Below are 16,159 nucleotides of genomic sequence, written 5' to 3'. Positions count from 1 at the left end.
CCTAAAACTACTAAATGAATTATGTTTTACATCATGTAAGACCTTGTGACCTTGGGCAAATAACTTTCATCTTTTTTATGCCTCCATTTCCTCAAAAATAGGGATGACGGGGATAATAATAACAATACGTGTCTCAGGGTTGTTATAAGGGTTAAGTAAGTCAAAACACAGTAAAACACTTAGAACAATGCTTTGCATGGAGTAAGCACTCAATGTTAGTTACTTTTTTTTTTTTTTTTTTTTTTTAATGTTAGTTACTTTTATCATTAGTATGAGCTAATATTAGTTTTAGTCTTTTCTAATGGACTTCAGATACAAGTTAAACATTTAACATTATTTTCATATGCTGGGCATTCATTCAACAGACATGTTTGACAACCTACTCTTTGTCAGGTATATACTAAGCACCAAGGTGCAGGGAGAAGGATTAATAAGATATAATTATCTTCTCTTGAGATGCTCATATCCTAGTGAGGAAATGGATAAGTTGTACAATGTAGGTTGGCAAGTACTACACGAGAGAACTCTAAACAAAATACCATACCAATATATAAAAGTGAACTATATGCACCATTAACTGGGTGTGTTAAATCTGCTTGATAAACTTATTTTAAAATATGTATCTCTAATCAAATTATACTCCATTAGAATGGTATTAGATATTTGAATTGCTTGGAGTAATGATTAAATTTGAGGTTATTATAGCTAACTTTTTAAAGTGAAGCATCTTGTCATTTTAGTCAAAACTTTTTATAAGAGGGTAATTCAGTTTAGAAAACAGGAGTTCAATTTAGTCTTGCTTTATGAAATTTCTCCAATAATCCAACTGTAAGACAATAATTTTGTTCTTTAGATGTTAGAATACTTTTGTTGTGTCACCAAGTAGGTAGTACTTGAGTTTTGACCCCTAGAAAAGAGCAATATTTTAATCCTTCTTCCCTCCCTAATACTCCATGAATATTATATTGGAGCTATTTTATATTGAAATACACAGAGAACCTTCAAAGTGGTGTGTTTGCTGCAGCATCCTTTCTTTTTTTTTCTTTTTAAAAAAATTATATATATATTTTTTTTATTTAAAAAAATTTTTTTATTTTGGCTACACTGGGTCTTAGTTGCAGCATGTGGGATCTTCACTGTGGCATGCAGGCTTCTTAGTTGCGGCATGTGAATTCTTAGTTGCGACATGCATGTGGGATCTAGTTCCCTGACCAGGGATCGAACCCCAGCCCCCTGCATTGGGAGCACGGAGTCTTACCCACTGGACCACCAGGGAAGTCCCTAAATTTTATATTTTTATCAGTTATTCTCTGGCTTGGTTTCTGAAACACTCAACATGTTGATATAAACACCCCCCCAGTGTTTCTGGATTTTCTGTAATAGAGTTCAGCAGTTAATTACTTTTCCGCACAAAAGTTATTACTTTCTCTGCACAAAGGTAATCTTGAATTAAATAAGCATTATATATATATATTCTTTGTACTATTGATACATTGTCATACACTAGATTATGTTCCATGATTTTTCCTTGTATTCAGGTGTTTCATATCCCAAACTAATTTCTGAATTTCTTAAAAGTAGAAGTTGTAGTCTGTTCTTAAATATCACCACCTTGTTTAGTAATTGTTTCTTACATGTTTGGTTGGAGGTATGGTTGCTCTTAATAAAGAAAGAATCAGCGAAATATTAATTAGCCTTACTGTAATATGTAAGTATAATTTAGAATTGCATGAAATTAAAGACTTCTGAGATTCTTACTTCTGAAATCCAAACATACAAGGACAGAGATCTTTACTGTTGAAGTATAGCTGAATTATAAACATTTTAAAAACAGCCTTGGGCTTCCCTGGTGGCGCAGTGGTTGAGAATCTGCCTGCCAATGCAGGGGACACGGGTTCGAGCCCTGGTCTGGGAAGATCCCACATGCCGCGGAGCAACTAGGCCCGTGAGCCACAACTACTGAGCCTGCGCATCTGGAGCCTGTGCTCCGCAACAAGAGAGGCCGCGATAGTGAGAGGCCCGCGCACCGCGATGAAGAGTGGCCCCCGCTTGCCGCAACTAGAGAAAGCCCTCGCACAGAAACGAAGACCCAACATAGTAATCAATCAATCAATAAATCTTTAAAAAAAAATAAAATAAAAAGCCTGTGCCTTTAAAAACCATATTAAGATGGTTTTTAAAAAAAAAAAAAAACAGCCTTAAACTTTTAGTTATATTCCTAATAATCTAACACCTCTTTCATAAAAAGTTTACCTAAATGACCAGATTCTATATAAAAGCAACAGTATAATATGAAAAAGAACCTTGAAAGGAAAAAAAAGAAGTGGAAGAATGAATGGATGTGTACATTGGTATCCTTACATTTCCAGGGCTGTATTCAGAGAACTTTATGTTACTAACTTTGCAGAAGGCTAAACATCAACTTTACTTATATAGCATATTATATTTAGAAGATAAATTAGAGATCAAGTAGTCTGATCTATCTAATTCAGATTCTACTGGTGTTGCTGTATGCTTTTATTTATATCACATAATGCAGAATCTCACACTGAATTTCTGAGGCACTTTATAGTCAATGGAATGAAATTGCACTATACTAGAAGTTGTCATTTGTTATATGGGACCTTTTCTCTACAAACCTGCTACATAGCCCTTGTTATTGTCTCCTGAATATTTGATTCTGTGGTTGATCTGAATAATTTTCCAAGAAAAACATGGGAAATGACATATTTTCCTGCTGTTTCTTTTAGAGCACTGCTATATATGTTTAATGGTACTTAAAGGACACTTGATTATCTTCTGTTTTTCACTATGAATTAATTATTTCTAGTGTGTTAACAACTGCCCCATAACAGCTGTGAAGTATACTGTAGCTATTTGACCTCTTTTTGAGGGAGCTCTACTGGTTAACCAAGGTGGTAACTGTAGTGGTGATATAGATGTAGTAATAGTGGCAGTCATAGGATGGTAAAGGAAGTAGCAGAAGTATCTTACCTTTACCTAACATTTGATTGTGTAGAAAAATTTTTTATATGATCTGTTTATATCTGTTTGGTAATCTGATAAGATGTCTAAAGAAGACCTCTAAAGATCACTAATATCTTGTATTTGTATGTAATTCTAACTTTATATTGAATTTAACAAACTCTGCAAGGCTTAGAGTCACAGAAGATTAGCAGGACATCTTCAGAACTTCGGTTCTGTTATTTCAACCACTTACACAAAAACTCTTAACTTTTTTGCCCAGAAAAGCAATATCATTCTTTTTTTTTTTTGGCCATGCTGCGCAGTTTACGGGACCTCAGTTCCCCGACCAGGGATTGAACCTGGGCCACGGCAGTGAAAGCGCTGAATCCTAACCACTGGACTGCCAGGGAACTCCCTGGCAATATCATTCTTGACTGAAGGATAACTGGGGGCAGTGGGGAGGAATTGTGCACATGTCTGTAGAAGTCAACAATTCCTTATTCCTGATTCTAAATCCAAAAGCTCTAAAAACTAAAAGTTTTTTAGTGATTTGTTTGGTGGCAAAACCTGCCATAACCTGCTGTCATGGCCAAAAACCTAATCTGAACTAAGTTGAGACTATTTTATGGTTTTTATTTATTCTCTTTGGTATGAATATTCATATATTTTGCTGCAGGGATATTAAGGTATATGATTACAGAGTGCTGCTTCAGACCTAACTGGGGGTTTTATTTAATATATGTATCATTTCTGTTATGTTTCTAAAATAAAGAATTAAGAACCTGCACTCAATTTTTAAAAGCAGAGCAAGTACAAAAGATAGGCATATAGTGTTTGTTACTGGTTGTTACTAGATATTAAAGAGTTTTTTGTTTTCTTTTAAAAACTATTTTCTTCCTAGATACTTATCTTCAGCAAATCCTAATGAAAACAGAACTAGCTCTAATGTGGATAAAAGCTTGGTAGGTATTTTCTTATTGTTATTATTTTAAAAGTTGTTTTGTGGATAATGTATTTTGTATGCATGATACTAATTAAACATGCATTGCTTCAGAATATGTAGTTAGTGATCTTAAATTTTTATAGCACTTTTTATCTACTGTTTCCTCTCCTGTTTGATTTCTTGCCTGAATATCAAATGGGATATTATATGTGGAGGCAGTTAGTAAACTATACATTGCTACACAGATTGACAGAGGTGGTCTTTTTAATCTTTGGAATTAGGAATTTATGATAAATCAGTGTATCAGTAAGAGTCTTGACAGGGAAACAAATGGCACATTCAAAAGATTTAAATGAGAGTTTTTGTGTGTGTGTGCTAAAATTTACATAACACAAAATTTACCATTTTACCATTTTTATGTGTACGGTTCAGTGACATTAAGCACCTTCACGTTGTTGTGCAGTCATCACCACCATCATCTCCAGAACTTTTTCTTCATCCCAGACTAAAATTTTGTGCCCATAACTCTGCATTCCACTCTCCCTTCAACCGCTATTAACTATTATCCTTACTTTCTGTCTCTATGAATTTGACTATTCTAGGTAACTCATGTAAGTGAAATCATACAGTATTTGACTTTTGTGATTGGCTTATTTTTCTTAATGTCCTTCAGGCTCAGGCATGTTGTAGCATGTATCAGAATTTCATTCCTTTTTAAGGCTTAATATATTCTGTTATATGCATATACCACATTTTGTTTGTTTATTTATTAAGCGAAGAGAGTTTAATGAAGGGACTATTAATGGTGCTATGCGTAGGATTAAGGGGAGCAATAAATAAAGGGAGCTAAAGCAGCCATTGATTGACAGCAGTGGGAAGCCATTGCCCTTAGTCTGAAGGGACAAGAAGAGACAAATCTTGTTACCACAGCTCAGAGAAAATGCGTAGACTCATGAAAGAGGAGCGTAGAACATAGAACACTGCCAGAGCTGTGGTAAGGCAAGAAGAGTGTGGGGAGAACGGATGTTTCATTTCTCCCAACTGATTTCCAGCTGGTGTCTCCTGAATGCTGAAACCAAGCTTAAAATCATAGGACAACAGAGCCCAGTTAATGCAGTCTGTAAATTTGAAGGCAAAGAAGGTCAGAGGATGGGTCTTCAAGGCTGGAAGGGAGAGGTGGCAAATGGAGAATAACCAGTACAGTGAGCATCTTCTAATTTGACCACTGAAAAGTGAATTCCTGTAGGAAGTGAATATTAGAGACATGAGTTCTTTTTATTGTTAGAATAGCTCATGTTCGTGAGACAGAGGATTAAAATTTTTTATTTGCTTACATTGAGAAGGCCCTTTTGGGTTAACCAGGACTTTTCTTAAATATACCAGAAATAATTATCTGGTCATCCTTAGAGCATTCTTTGAGCTCTTTGTGTGCTATAGCCTCCATATTTGTAACTGAGATGAGGTGTAGGCAGCAATCATTTTTAAAAGCTGACAGAATTCTTCTTTCTCCTTCGTATATTTACTCTTAAATGTGAGAGAACATATGGTGGGAAGGGAAGGTGAGAAAAAGGAGAATGAACTATGCGAGTACTGGTTAGCTGTTATGACCATTTTTCTCTTTTAAATTCTCATCCCAGTAGAGCTATTTGCCAAATTATATAGCTAATAGGGGCTCAGAAATCTTCAAAATTAAAGCACATTTGACCTGGAGATGGTGACAATAAGGAGCTGCTATAACCCCACTCTCACTGTATTACTTATCTGTAAGTTTAGAGGTACATTAGGACTTAAAAATAATTCAGTGGAATCCTGTTTTCTTTGGGCTGATCTTGTTCAATGGTGACTGCCATAAGTTTCTGTCAGTGGCTTTTATCTTTTGCTCTGGTTAAGATCACAGGGGAAGAAGAAAATGCTTGTGTGCCTACTATTTCTGTTAACCTAGAACTAAGTACAAAAATCAACTAATTTAATTTTCAACTCTTCCCTGAAAGCCTTCTAGCAGAGATGCTAGTGAACAACTTTGCAGTTGCCAAATATGATGAATATTTTTCATTCTGTATCTTATTTTTCTTTTTTGCTGCATTTGACACTGACCAGTCCTTCCTCCTTGGAACTTTAAGAACTTTCATGTTCTCATTATTTCCTTCTTTTTCTCTTTCTACCTCTGGATTTTATTTTCAGTCCTCTTTGCAGGATCTCCTCCCCTTCTCTCTCCCCCCAACCCCATAATTATTAAATGTTTCTCAAGATAGTTCTGATCTTGGCTCTCTGCTCATTTTCTGTAGTTAATCTCATGTGTGTCTGGCTTGCTCCTCTGAACTCCATACCCGAATCTTTTCTCTCTCTCTGACTGGACTTCTCTTCCTGCACATCTTTCACACACTTCAACCTAGGCCAAAGCCTAACTCACACTTCTCCTCTCTCCATCCCCTCACCAGCAGTTCTTTTTGTGTCACCCATCTTTTGTAATGCTACTCTGTTCTATTTCTAATCAGTTGCTGGGTTATAAATTCTGCCTTTTGACTGACACAGTTATCCATTTCCTCTTCATTTCTACAGCTTCTGCCTTATATCAGACCTATATACTCTTTTTGCCTGAACTGTCTATTAATTGGTTGTTTTGCCTAGAATTTCTCTGCTCTCTATTCACCTTATTACCAAAATGATGTTTCTAAAATGCCAATACTCTGTCATTTCCCCTTTTAAAGTGTTTATAGGTTAAAGTACCCAACTCCTTTTCTGCATACAAGGATCATAGTCCCACTTGCCCTTTCAGATTTTATGTGATTCGTTCTCCCTGTTATGTTCTTTGCTCTGCCTAGACTTGATTTCTTCCCATTTTCCAATCATTTTCTTTCTCTCTACTTTTGGACTCATTCATTTTAGCTAAAATGCATTCCTTCTTTCACTTCCTCTGCTTGGTAAATACCTCTCTTCTTATAGGTCTCATCTCAAACATTCCATCTTCAAGGCAGAATTAGATGTGACCTCTTCTCTTCTTCAGTACACCTTATATATAATTTTATTAGTACCTACCACATTATATTATAATATTTTGTGTATATGTCTGGGTTATTGTAGGTTCTTTTCACCCTCCTATTCCCCTGTGCCCCACTATCGAACTATTAGCTTTATGAGAATGGGGACCAAATCTTTTTAATTTTTGTGTTACTAATGCCTACCACAGCACCTGACATATTAGTAGGTGTTGGAAAAAAATGTTTGTTAAATTAATAATAAAAATTTCAGATAGAAAGGAAAAAGGTAAGATTGGATCAGATAATTCCCTTGTAAACAGGTATAAAATGGTAATATAAACTTGCTATTTTAAAATTCTCTATGAATATTCTTAGTAGAATAAGTTTTTGTTGTTTTTAATTAAAGCAGGAAAATTTGCAAAAAACAATTTATAAGCTGGAAGAACAGTTGCATAATGAAATGCAATTAAAAGATGAAATGGAGCAGAAGTGCAGGTGAGAATATACTTTATGTTTTTCACATTAAAAGTTGTATAGCAACTGCTGATTTTAAAGCTTGTACTCTATAAACCCTTGAAAGTAGATGGAAGTAAGGCAGAGATGTAAAGATTGCTATTGATATACATTCAGTGAAGAATATTCACTTAGTGCCTGGTTTATTGATTTTCTCTCCCATTTTAATTAGCTGACAGAAAGGGAAAACTAGTTTACATTAAATAAGATGCTTTCTAAAATGTAGCTGTTGTTGAAGATTAAAATTCAATAAATTTTTGGTGCAGACACTCTTAATTTCCACTGTGATTTGCTATAGCAGTACTTTTTTCAGATTTTTTCCCTATGAGTCTAAATTTAATAAGAGCCTATATATTTATGAAAATATAAAATGATCAAGATAATTTAAAATAACCTAGCATAATGCTTAGTTACTTATTAATTACAAACAATAACACTTTATTATATTGTTAGTAGATAGTATTGAATAAATGAAAAACCGGTAACAGATTAAGTATTCAAAAAAATGGAATTGAGAAAATTGGCAATTTTGTGAGTGGGGGAGAGGAAACAAGTAAACTGCTCACTACCTACAGTTCCTTATAGATTAAATAGTTAAGCATCTAATATAAGCTTTTTTTAGAAAAGCACTTTAAGGAAATAATTAACTGAGCCCAGTATTTGGAAGGAATTTCTAGGTATAAAACATAGAAATAAGGAGAGGAAATGGATAGATATTATTACATAAATGTTGAGCAGTTTCTATAGTTAAAATTAAAAGGCAAATGACAAATTAGTGGTAGTGGTGGTGGTAGGGATCAATTTAAGGAGGAAATAAGAGTGGCCAAAGTGGCCAATAATCATGTGAAAATGGGTGTGTGTGTGGTGGGGGGGATGGCCTGAGATGAAACTGGGAAGGTTGACAGAGTCTAGATCTTAAAACACTCTGTCTTTGAAAAGCTAAGAAATTTGGGATTTATCCTAAGGGGATGAAAAAACATTAAAAGTTATTAAACTTAAAAATAAAACAAAAGATCAAATTTGCTTTTAAAAAAGAACTCCCTGGTTAATTAGGCAGCATTTGACATTTATTCACCTAAATGAGAATGAGGGAGGAAGATGAGTCAAGGAGGATTCCCAGGCAGAGTGCTTTACTTTGGGACAGTAGAGGAGAAGCAGGTTGGTATTGTGGGAGGGGTCGCTGGGCAGAGGGAATTCATTTAGCTTTGGACATGCTGAATGAGCTATTTGGTAAGACATCCATATGAAACGTTGCATGTACTACAGATCTGAAGCTCAGAAATAGGTTTAGAGCCCCAAAAATGAATTGTGATGGAGATAATAATACACTTTCAGTTTATCTCAGATTTTTGCCCAAGTTGCCAAGTGGTGCATTAACTGCTTTATATATGCCACCTTTCCCGTCATTTACTTACTCTTATATTAAAGGTTAAATGGTTAATCTTTGTTTAGTAGCGAGTATTGCATGAGGGAATTCAGGGATCCTTAATCTAGAATCCATAGACCTCTCCTAAAGCATCCATGGATGGAAATCGAGGTCCTTAAACTTGGGTGACAAACGTGAATCTTTTCTGTAACCTTTAGCTGAAATTCAGCATTTTCTTTAATTATGAACACAGTGAATAATCCACAGTTATTAGCAGTAGCTGTGAATTTTTTATTACCAATAGAAATCACAAATATTATCTCAGAATGCAGTTGTTATTTATCTCTAAATACCATTTATGCTCATTACTACTTTAAAATTACTGCTGCTAGATCTTATTTAATATATTAATAAAATGCATATATTAATGAATCATACTTTTTTAAAAAAGTTTATGACTGTATTTCAGTATAATTTTGGTTTCTTTTAATCCTATGTATTTTATTTTGTGCTTTTAAAATATTATTCTGAGAAAATGCCATAGGCTTCACCAGACTGACTGCCAAAGGGATCCACAGCACACACAAGAAAGGTTAAGAAATCTTAGCTAAATGGAAAAGTAAGGAATGTGGTGTTTCACCCCAAGCTATAAAAAGTAAATATATCTATAATCTGTATTGCTTTTGCTTTTACAGAACTTCAAACATAAAACTCGACAAGATAATGAAAGAATTGGATGAAGAGGTACTTTTTGTTTTCTAATCAGAATTTTCCTTTTTGAGACTTTTTCCCTCTTTTCAGATTGTTTTCTGAGAAAATTACATTTGAACTTTATAGGTTGCAATACAGAACAGGACCAAAGAATTATGATGAAAGCCTCACTTTGGAGCTGCAGGTTCAAGTGAAATTAGATTATACTTTAGTTTCTTTTGTGTGGTTTTATTCTAGAACCATGTTGAAATTTTAGTACATAAATTTCAGTTCAGTGGTTCTTAATAGTTGAAAGGTGAGAAAGGAGCAACAGATCAGAAATTGAATCTGGAACTGTAGCAGAAAGAGACAGACAAATTCAACTATTAAGAACCACTGAAGTGGGCTTCCCTGGTGGCGCAGTGGTTGAGAATCTGCCTGCCAATGCAGGGGACACGGGTTCGAGCCCTGGTCTGGGAAGATCCCACATGCCGCGGAGCAACTAGGCCCGTGAGCGACAGTTACTGAGCCTGTGCATCTGGAGCCTGTGTTCCGCATCAAGAGAGGCCACGATAGTGAGAGGCCCGTGCACCGCGATGAAGAGTGGCCCCCGCTTGCCGCAACTAGACAAAGCCCTCGCACAGAAACGAAGACCCAACATAGCAATCAATCAATCTTTAAAAAAAAAAAAAAAAAAAGAACCACTGAACTGAAATTTATGTACTAAAATTTCAACGTGGTTCTAGAATATGGGTAAACACACTACACTCTCACTCTCCTTCTCCTCTTAAGTTCTTTTATGTTAGAGTTGACAGTTGAAGCAGAAATGACAGCATTGTCTAATGTGGTTCTCCATGTATATAGAAGAAATTTTTAAGACAATTATAAATGGGTGTAAAGGGAGGTAAGGTTTTACACTTTAGTCAAACTGGTAATATGCCAACACTAGTAATATAATGTAATACCTAGAGCAGCCACTGATAAAAATTATACAAAGAGATACACTTAAAAACACTAGTAAATCAAATAGAATTCCAAAAAATGTTCAAGTAACCTACAGAAAGACAAGAAAGAATACATGGGACAAAACAAAATGGGAGGCTTAACTCTAACATATCAGTAATTATATTAAATGTAAATTAAATGCAACATCAATTAAGATAGATTGTCAGAGTAGATTTTTTAAAATTACCTACCTGTATGCTGTCCACCAGAAACTCTCTTCAAATGTAACAATATAGCCAAGTTAAAAGTAAAAAGATGGAAAAATACAGCATGTAAGCATTAGCAAAAAGAAGGTAGCAATGGCAATATTGATATCAGGTAAAGTAGACTTTAGGACAAAGAAAATTACCAGGGGCAGAGGGACATTGCAGAATGACAAAAATGTCAGTCCTCTGAGAAGATGTAACTTTCCTAAATTTGTATTCATCAAACAGAAGAGCTACAAAATTTGTGAAGCAAAAGTTGATAAAACTGAAAGGAGAAGTAGACAAATCTGCAATTACTGTTGGAGACTTTTTAAATACCATTCTCTAGACAGAGGATCAGCAAACATATAGGAGAACTCAGCCACACCATCAGCCAATAGGATCTATTCAACATTTGTAGAACCCTCCACCCAGCAATAGCAAAGGACACATGTTTTTCAAGCACTAAAGAAACACACACCAAGATAGACCACATCCTAAGCAAACTTCTCCAGATTTCAAAGAATTAAAATCATACAGAGTGTGTTCTCTGACCAAAATGTGACCAAACCAGAATGAATAACAGAAAAGTATTAGGCAAATCTACAAACACGTGGAAACTAAACAACACAGTTCTAAATAATCCATAGGTCAAAGAGTCTCAAGGGGAATGAAAAAATACTTTGGAATGTTAATTATATCTCATAAAGTTATTTTTCAAAGTTTTGGATCTTCATCTTTTAAAAATATTTGAACAATGAAAATGAAAATAAAACATCAAAATTTGTGGGATGCAGCTAACATAGTGCTCTAAGGGAAATGTAAACACTAAATGTTTTCATTAGAAAAGATGAGAAGTCTCAAATCAGTTATCTAAGCTCCTACCTCAGGAACCTAGAAAAAGACAAGCAAAATAAACCCAAAGCAAGGAGAAGGAAGGAAAAATAAAGAGCAGAAATCAGTGGAATTGAAAACAGAAAAATAATAGAGAAAATCAGTGATAATAAAAACCCAGCTGTTTGGAAAGATCAACAAAATGGACCAACCTCTAGCAAGATTGTCAAAGGAAAGAAAGGACACAAATGATCAGTATCAGGAATAAAACAGGGCATATTCCTACAGACTCTACAGATATTAAAAAAAAAAAATTCTTAAGGAAATACTATAAACAGTTCCAAACAAGTAAGTGTAATATTTAGGTGAAACGGACTAATTCCTCCAGAAATACAAACTGCCGCAACTCACACAATGTGAAATACATTATTTGAATAGCCCTATATAACTATTAAAGTGAATTCATAATTTAAAAGCTCCCCCAAAAATTAATCTTCAGGACAGATGGCTTTACTAGAGAGTTCTACCCAGTGTTTTTTTAAGATTTTTTTTTTTTTTTGATGTGGACCATTTTTTAAAGTCTTTATTGAATTTGTTACAGTATTGCTTCTGTTTTCTGTTTTTGTTTTTTGGCCCCAAGGCATGTGGGATCTTAGCTCCCTGACTAGGGATCAAACCCCGCACTCCCTGCATTGGAAGGGGATGTCTTAACCACTGGACCGCCAGGGAAGTCCCTACCAAGTGTTTTAAGAAGAATTAACACCAATTATACACTCTCTCTTCTAGAAAATATAAAAGAAGGGAACATTCCCCAGTGAATTTTATGAGGCTAGAATTACCAAGATACCAAAATCTAGCAAAGACAGTACTACCAAGAAAACTATGGATCAGTATCCCTCAATCATGGCCCGCTGAATTTTGACCAAGGTGCAAAAGCAATTCAGTGGAGGAAGGATAGTCTTTTTAGCAAGTGGTGCTGGAGCAATTAGGTATTCATAGGCCAAGATATGGACCTCAACCTCAGTCTCACATCTTATGCAAATATTAACTTAAAACAGACCATAGATTTAAATAGGGACATAACAAATATAAAACTTCTAGGGAAAAAATAGGGGAAAGTCCTTGGGACCTGCAGCTTGGTGAAGAGTTACACATTATACCACAACTATGATCCGTATAAGGAAAAAAATTCAATAACTTGGACTTCATCAAAACTTTCTCTGTGAAAGACCCTGATAAGAGGATGAAGACGCTGTAGACTGGGAAAATGAACTGTTGTTACACACAGCAACTTGGATCGATCTCAAGGATATTTTGTTGAATGTAAAAAGCTAATCTCAAAAGGTCCATACTGTATGATTCCATTAATATAACATTTTCAAAATGGCAAAATTATACAGATGGAGGACCTCCTGTTATTGGTTGCCAGGGATATAGGTGGTGGGAGAAGTGAGGGATGCATGTGGCTATAAGTAGTGGCTGGAAGGAGATCATTGTGCTGATGGAACAGTTCTGTATCTTGATTGTGGTGGTGGTTACATGAATCTACACATGAGATAAAATGACATCGAACTACACATGCTTTATACCAATATCAATTTCCTGATTTTGTTATTGTACCATTGTTAATGTAACTATTAGGGGAAACTGACTGGTAGGGTACATGTACTGTCTTTGCAACTTCTGAAATGTAGAATTTTAAATTTCAAAATTTAAAAATGAAAATATAAAAGTTAGAATGATAAAATCTTACAATTGGAAAGATTTTGGATGATCTCTGTCAAATTTTACTAAATCTCTCTGACAGCATCTTACTTAAAAGATGGATTTCACTTAAAAATGGAAAAGCCCAGAGAAGCATGCACTATAAAGGAGGTTGGTCCAGTGTGGAGTCTTAAAGATAAAAATGAAGCATCAAAAGCAGAATATGCTGATAGTGGTAACTCAGAAACAGAAGATACATTTTTTTAAGTTGTGGAATTTGGAGTATTTTTTTCTTTAACCCTCCCCTCCCCTTAGTTTCATTTTCTAAAATAAATATTTCTTTCATTACTTTTGAATATGCATTAGTAGGTACATACATAGAACATCTTAGGAAAGGTAAGTTGTTACAGAGATAGGGAGGGGATTAAGGGAGACCTCATACAGGGACTGGTGAACTTACTACAAACACTCTAATCTTTGGTATCATTTGAGTTTTGCACCATTTAATTATCAAATATGTAGTTATTATCTGATGCCTTTTATATTTCATGTCTTAAAATTTAGGATTGTAAATAAACCAAAATATTGGTAATATAATACAATGTGTTCATCTTAATGTGTTCGAATACAATGTGTTCGACCTTCAGTCTGACAAGATTCATAGGGTTTTTTATATTCAGGAATTTTTTAAAAATCTCTGAAAATTTTGTATGTCTAGTTAAAATAAGGAGATTCTCACTGTTTTCTTCTAAGGCAAGCTAATTCTACTATTAGAAAGTTGTTGTTGTTAGGAAGTATTATCTGATTTTGAAACCAAAATATCTATCTTAAGTAATTGTGTACTTTATTAAAAAATAACAGAGTATTCCCTTGAATAAATGAGGAGTATTAATTGTAGTGGTAACTTTTCTCATAATTTCAGGGGAATCAAAGAAGAAACCTAGAATCTACAGTGTCTCAGATTGAGAAGGAGAAAATGTTGCTACAGCATAGAATTAATGAGTACCAAAGAAAAGCAGAACAGGAAAATGAGAAGAGGAGGAATGTAGAAAATGAAGGTAAATTGTTACTTCCTTTGAAAAACACTGGAATTTCTAACACTATCTTGAGGTCTTCATCTTGAGGTGGTCTTAAATTTAGTGCCTGTTATATATTTTTGAAGCCACAGTCCTAAGACACCTCAAGAGCTAAATACCCATGTCCCAAAATTTATGTATAACATACTAAATTCAGTAGTAATGTTTTAGCTAGAGTAGTGATTTTTATCCTTGTGTGTATATTGGAATTTCTTGGGAAACTTCAAAGAAAACTAATGCCTAAACTTCAGAAATTCTAATTTAATTGATCTAGACACGTGGACTGGGCATTGGTATTTTTAATAAGCTCTCTAGGCACTCCTAACAAGTAGCCACATTTTAGAACAACAAGACTAGAATTTTTGATATTAGTGTTACAAATTTAAAATAGCTTTCTACATCCTTTGATCCAGTGATTTCACTTCTAGAAATTTATTTCACATACACTTGTGCACATGCATACTGATATAGAAACAAAGCTATTCATTTTAGAATTGTTTAAAATGGCAAAAATTATAAACAATGTAAATGTAATCAAGTGGTATAATAAATTTTAGTATATATGGTAGAATACTACGCATTTTATAAAAAAATAAAGTATCTCTTGGGCTTCCCTGGTGGCGCAGTGGCTAAGAATCTGCCTGCCAATGCAGGGGACATGGGTTCAAGCCCTGGTCTGGGAAGATCCCACATGCTGCGGAGCAACTAAGCCCGTGAGCCACAACTACTGAGCCCACATGCCACAACTACTGAAGCCCACGCTCCTAGAGCCTGTGCTCCGCAACAAGAGAAGCCACCGCAATGAGAAGCCCATGCACCGCAATGAAGAGTAGCCCAACTAGAGAAAAGCCCTCGCACAACAATGAAGACCCAACACAGCAAAAAATAAATAAATAAATTAATTAATTAATTTTAAAAAAAGAATTTAAAAATATTTTTTAAAAAAGAATAAAGTATCTCTTTATAAACTGTTATAAAAGAATCTCTAAAATGTATCTTCACCAAAAAAAGTACAGATTGTTTAAAACAAGATTGCTTATCTATATATGTTTAAGTGTGTGTGTGTGTATATATAGATATGCATGTGAAAACATATATATATATATATTTGTGTTTTTATATATTAGGGTATGGATACACAGACTATCTTAGGAAGGATATGCAAGAAATTAGTAATAGTTGTTGCTGGGGAGGAGAGCCAGAGGGGCTGGGAGACGACGTGGAGGGAGAAAGACTCATGCTATACTATACACCATTTGGTACCTTTTGAATTTTGAAGCATTTTATTTATTTAGTTAGTTACATCTTTATTGGAGTATAATTGCTTTACAGTGTTGTGTTTCTGCTGTATAATAAAGTGGATCAGCTATATGTATACATATATCCCCATATCCCCTCCCTCTTGCATCTCCCTCCCACCCTCCCTATACCATCCCTCTAGGTCGTCACAAAACATCGAGCTGATCTCCCTGTGCTATGCGGCTGCTTCCCACTAGCCATCCATTTTACATTTGTCAGTGTATATATGTCAATGCTACTCTCTTCCTTCGTCCCAGCTCCCCCCTGCCACCCCACCCTGTGTCCTCAAGTCCATTCTGTATGTCTGCGTCTTTATTCCTTCCCTGCCACTAGTTGAACCATTTTAAAAATAATTGAACTAATCAAAGATTTGTACTATTCAAAAATAGATAATATTAAAATTAGCTTTATATCATTTCACTAATAGATTAACCTTTATGAAAGGAATAAAAGAATTTAAAATATTACAGCAGTGGAAACAAATCTGTTTTTGCATTCTGTACTATAAAACAGTGCTCTACTTTTTTGATACATTTAAAATGTAGGTACTTCCAAGATGGAATATGGACCTAATATAGCTGACTTTTATGGCCTAAGAC

At 34.8% G+C, this 16,159-nt stretch overlaps 1 protein-coding gene across 1 annotated transcript in view; it reads left to right on the top strand.

The window, feature by feature from the left end:
* The window catches only part of ROCK1 (Rho associated coiled-coil containing protein kinase 1), a 150,526-nt gene that overhangs the window by 90,700 nt on the left and 43,667 nt on the right, over positions 1–16,159 (top strand). Inside the window, exons 11-14 of the mRNA XM_036823051.1 lie at positions 3,869–3,929; positions 7,295–7,383; positions 9,463–9,511; positions 14,108–14,243. Coding sequence (XP_036678946.1) covers positions 3,869–3,929; positions 7,295–7,383; positions 9,463–9,511; positions 14,108–14,243 — 335 coding nt within the window. The remainder of the gene's footprint in view (positions 1–3,868; positions 3,930–7,294; positions 7,384–9,462; positions 9,512–14,107; positions 14,244–16,159) is intronic.

The sequence above is a fragment of the Balaenoptera musculus genome, chromosome 14 (genome assembly GCF_009873245.2).
Source record: "Balaenoptera musculus isolate JJ_BM4_2016_0621 chromosome 14, mBalMus1.pri.v3, whole genome shotgun sequence".
Taxonomy (NCBI): domain Eukaryota; kingdom Metazoa; phylum Chordata; class Mammalia; order Artiodactyla; family Balaenopteridae; genus Balaenoptera; species Balaenoptera musculus.
This window is presented reverse-complemented; position numbering and strand designations above follow the sequence as displayed.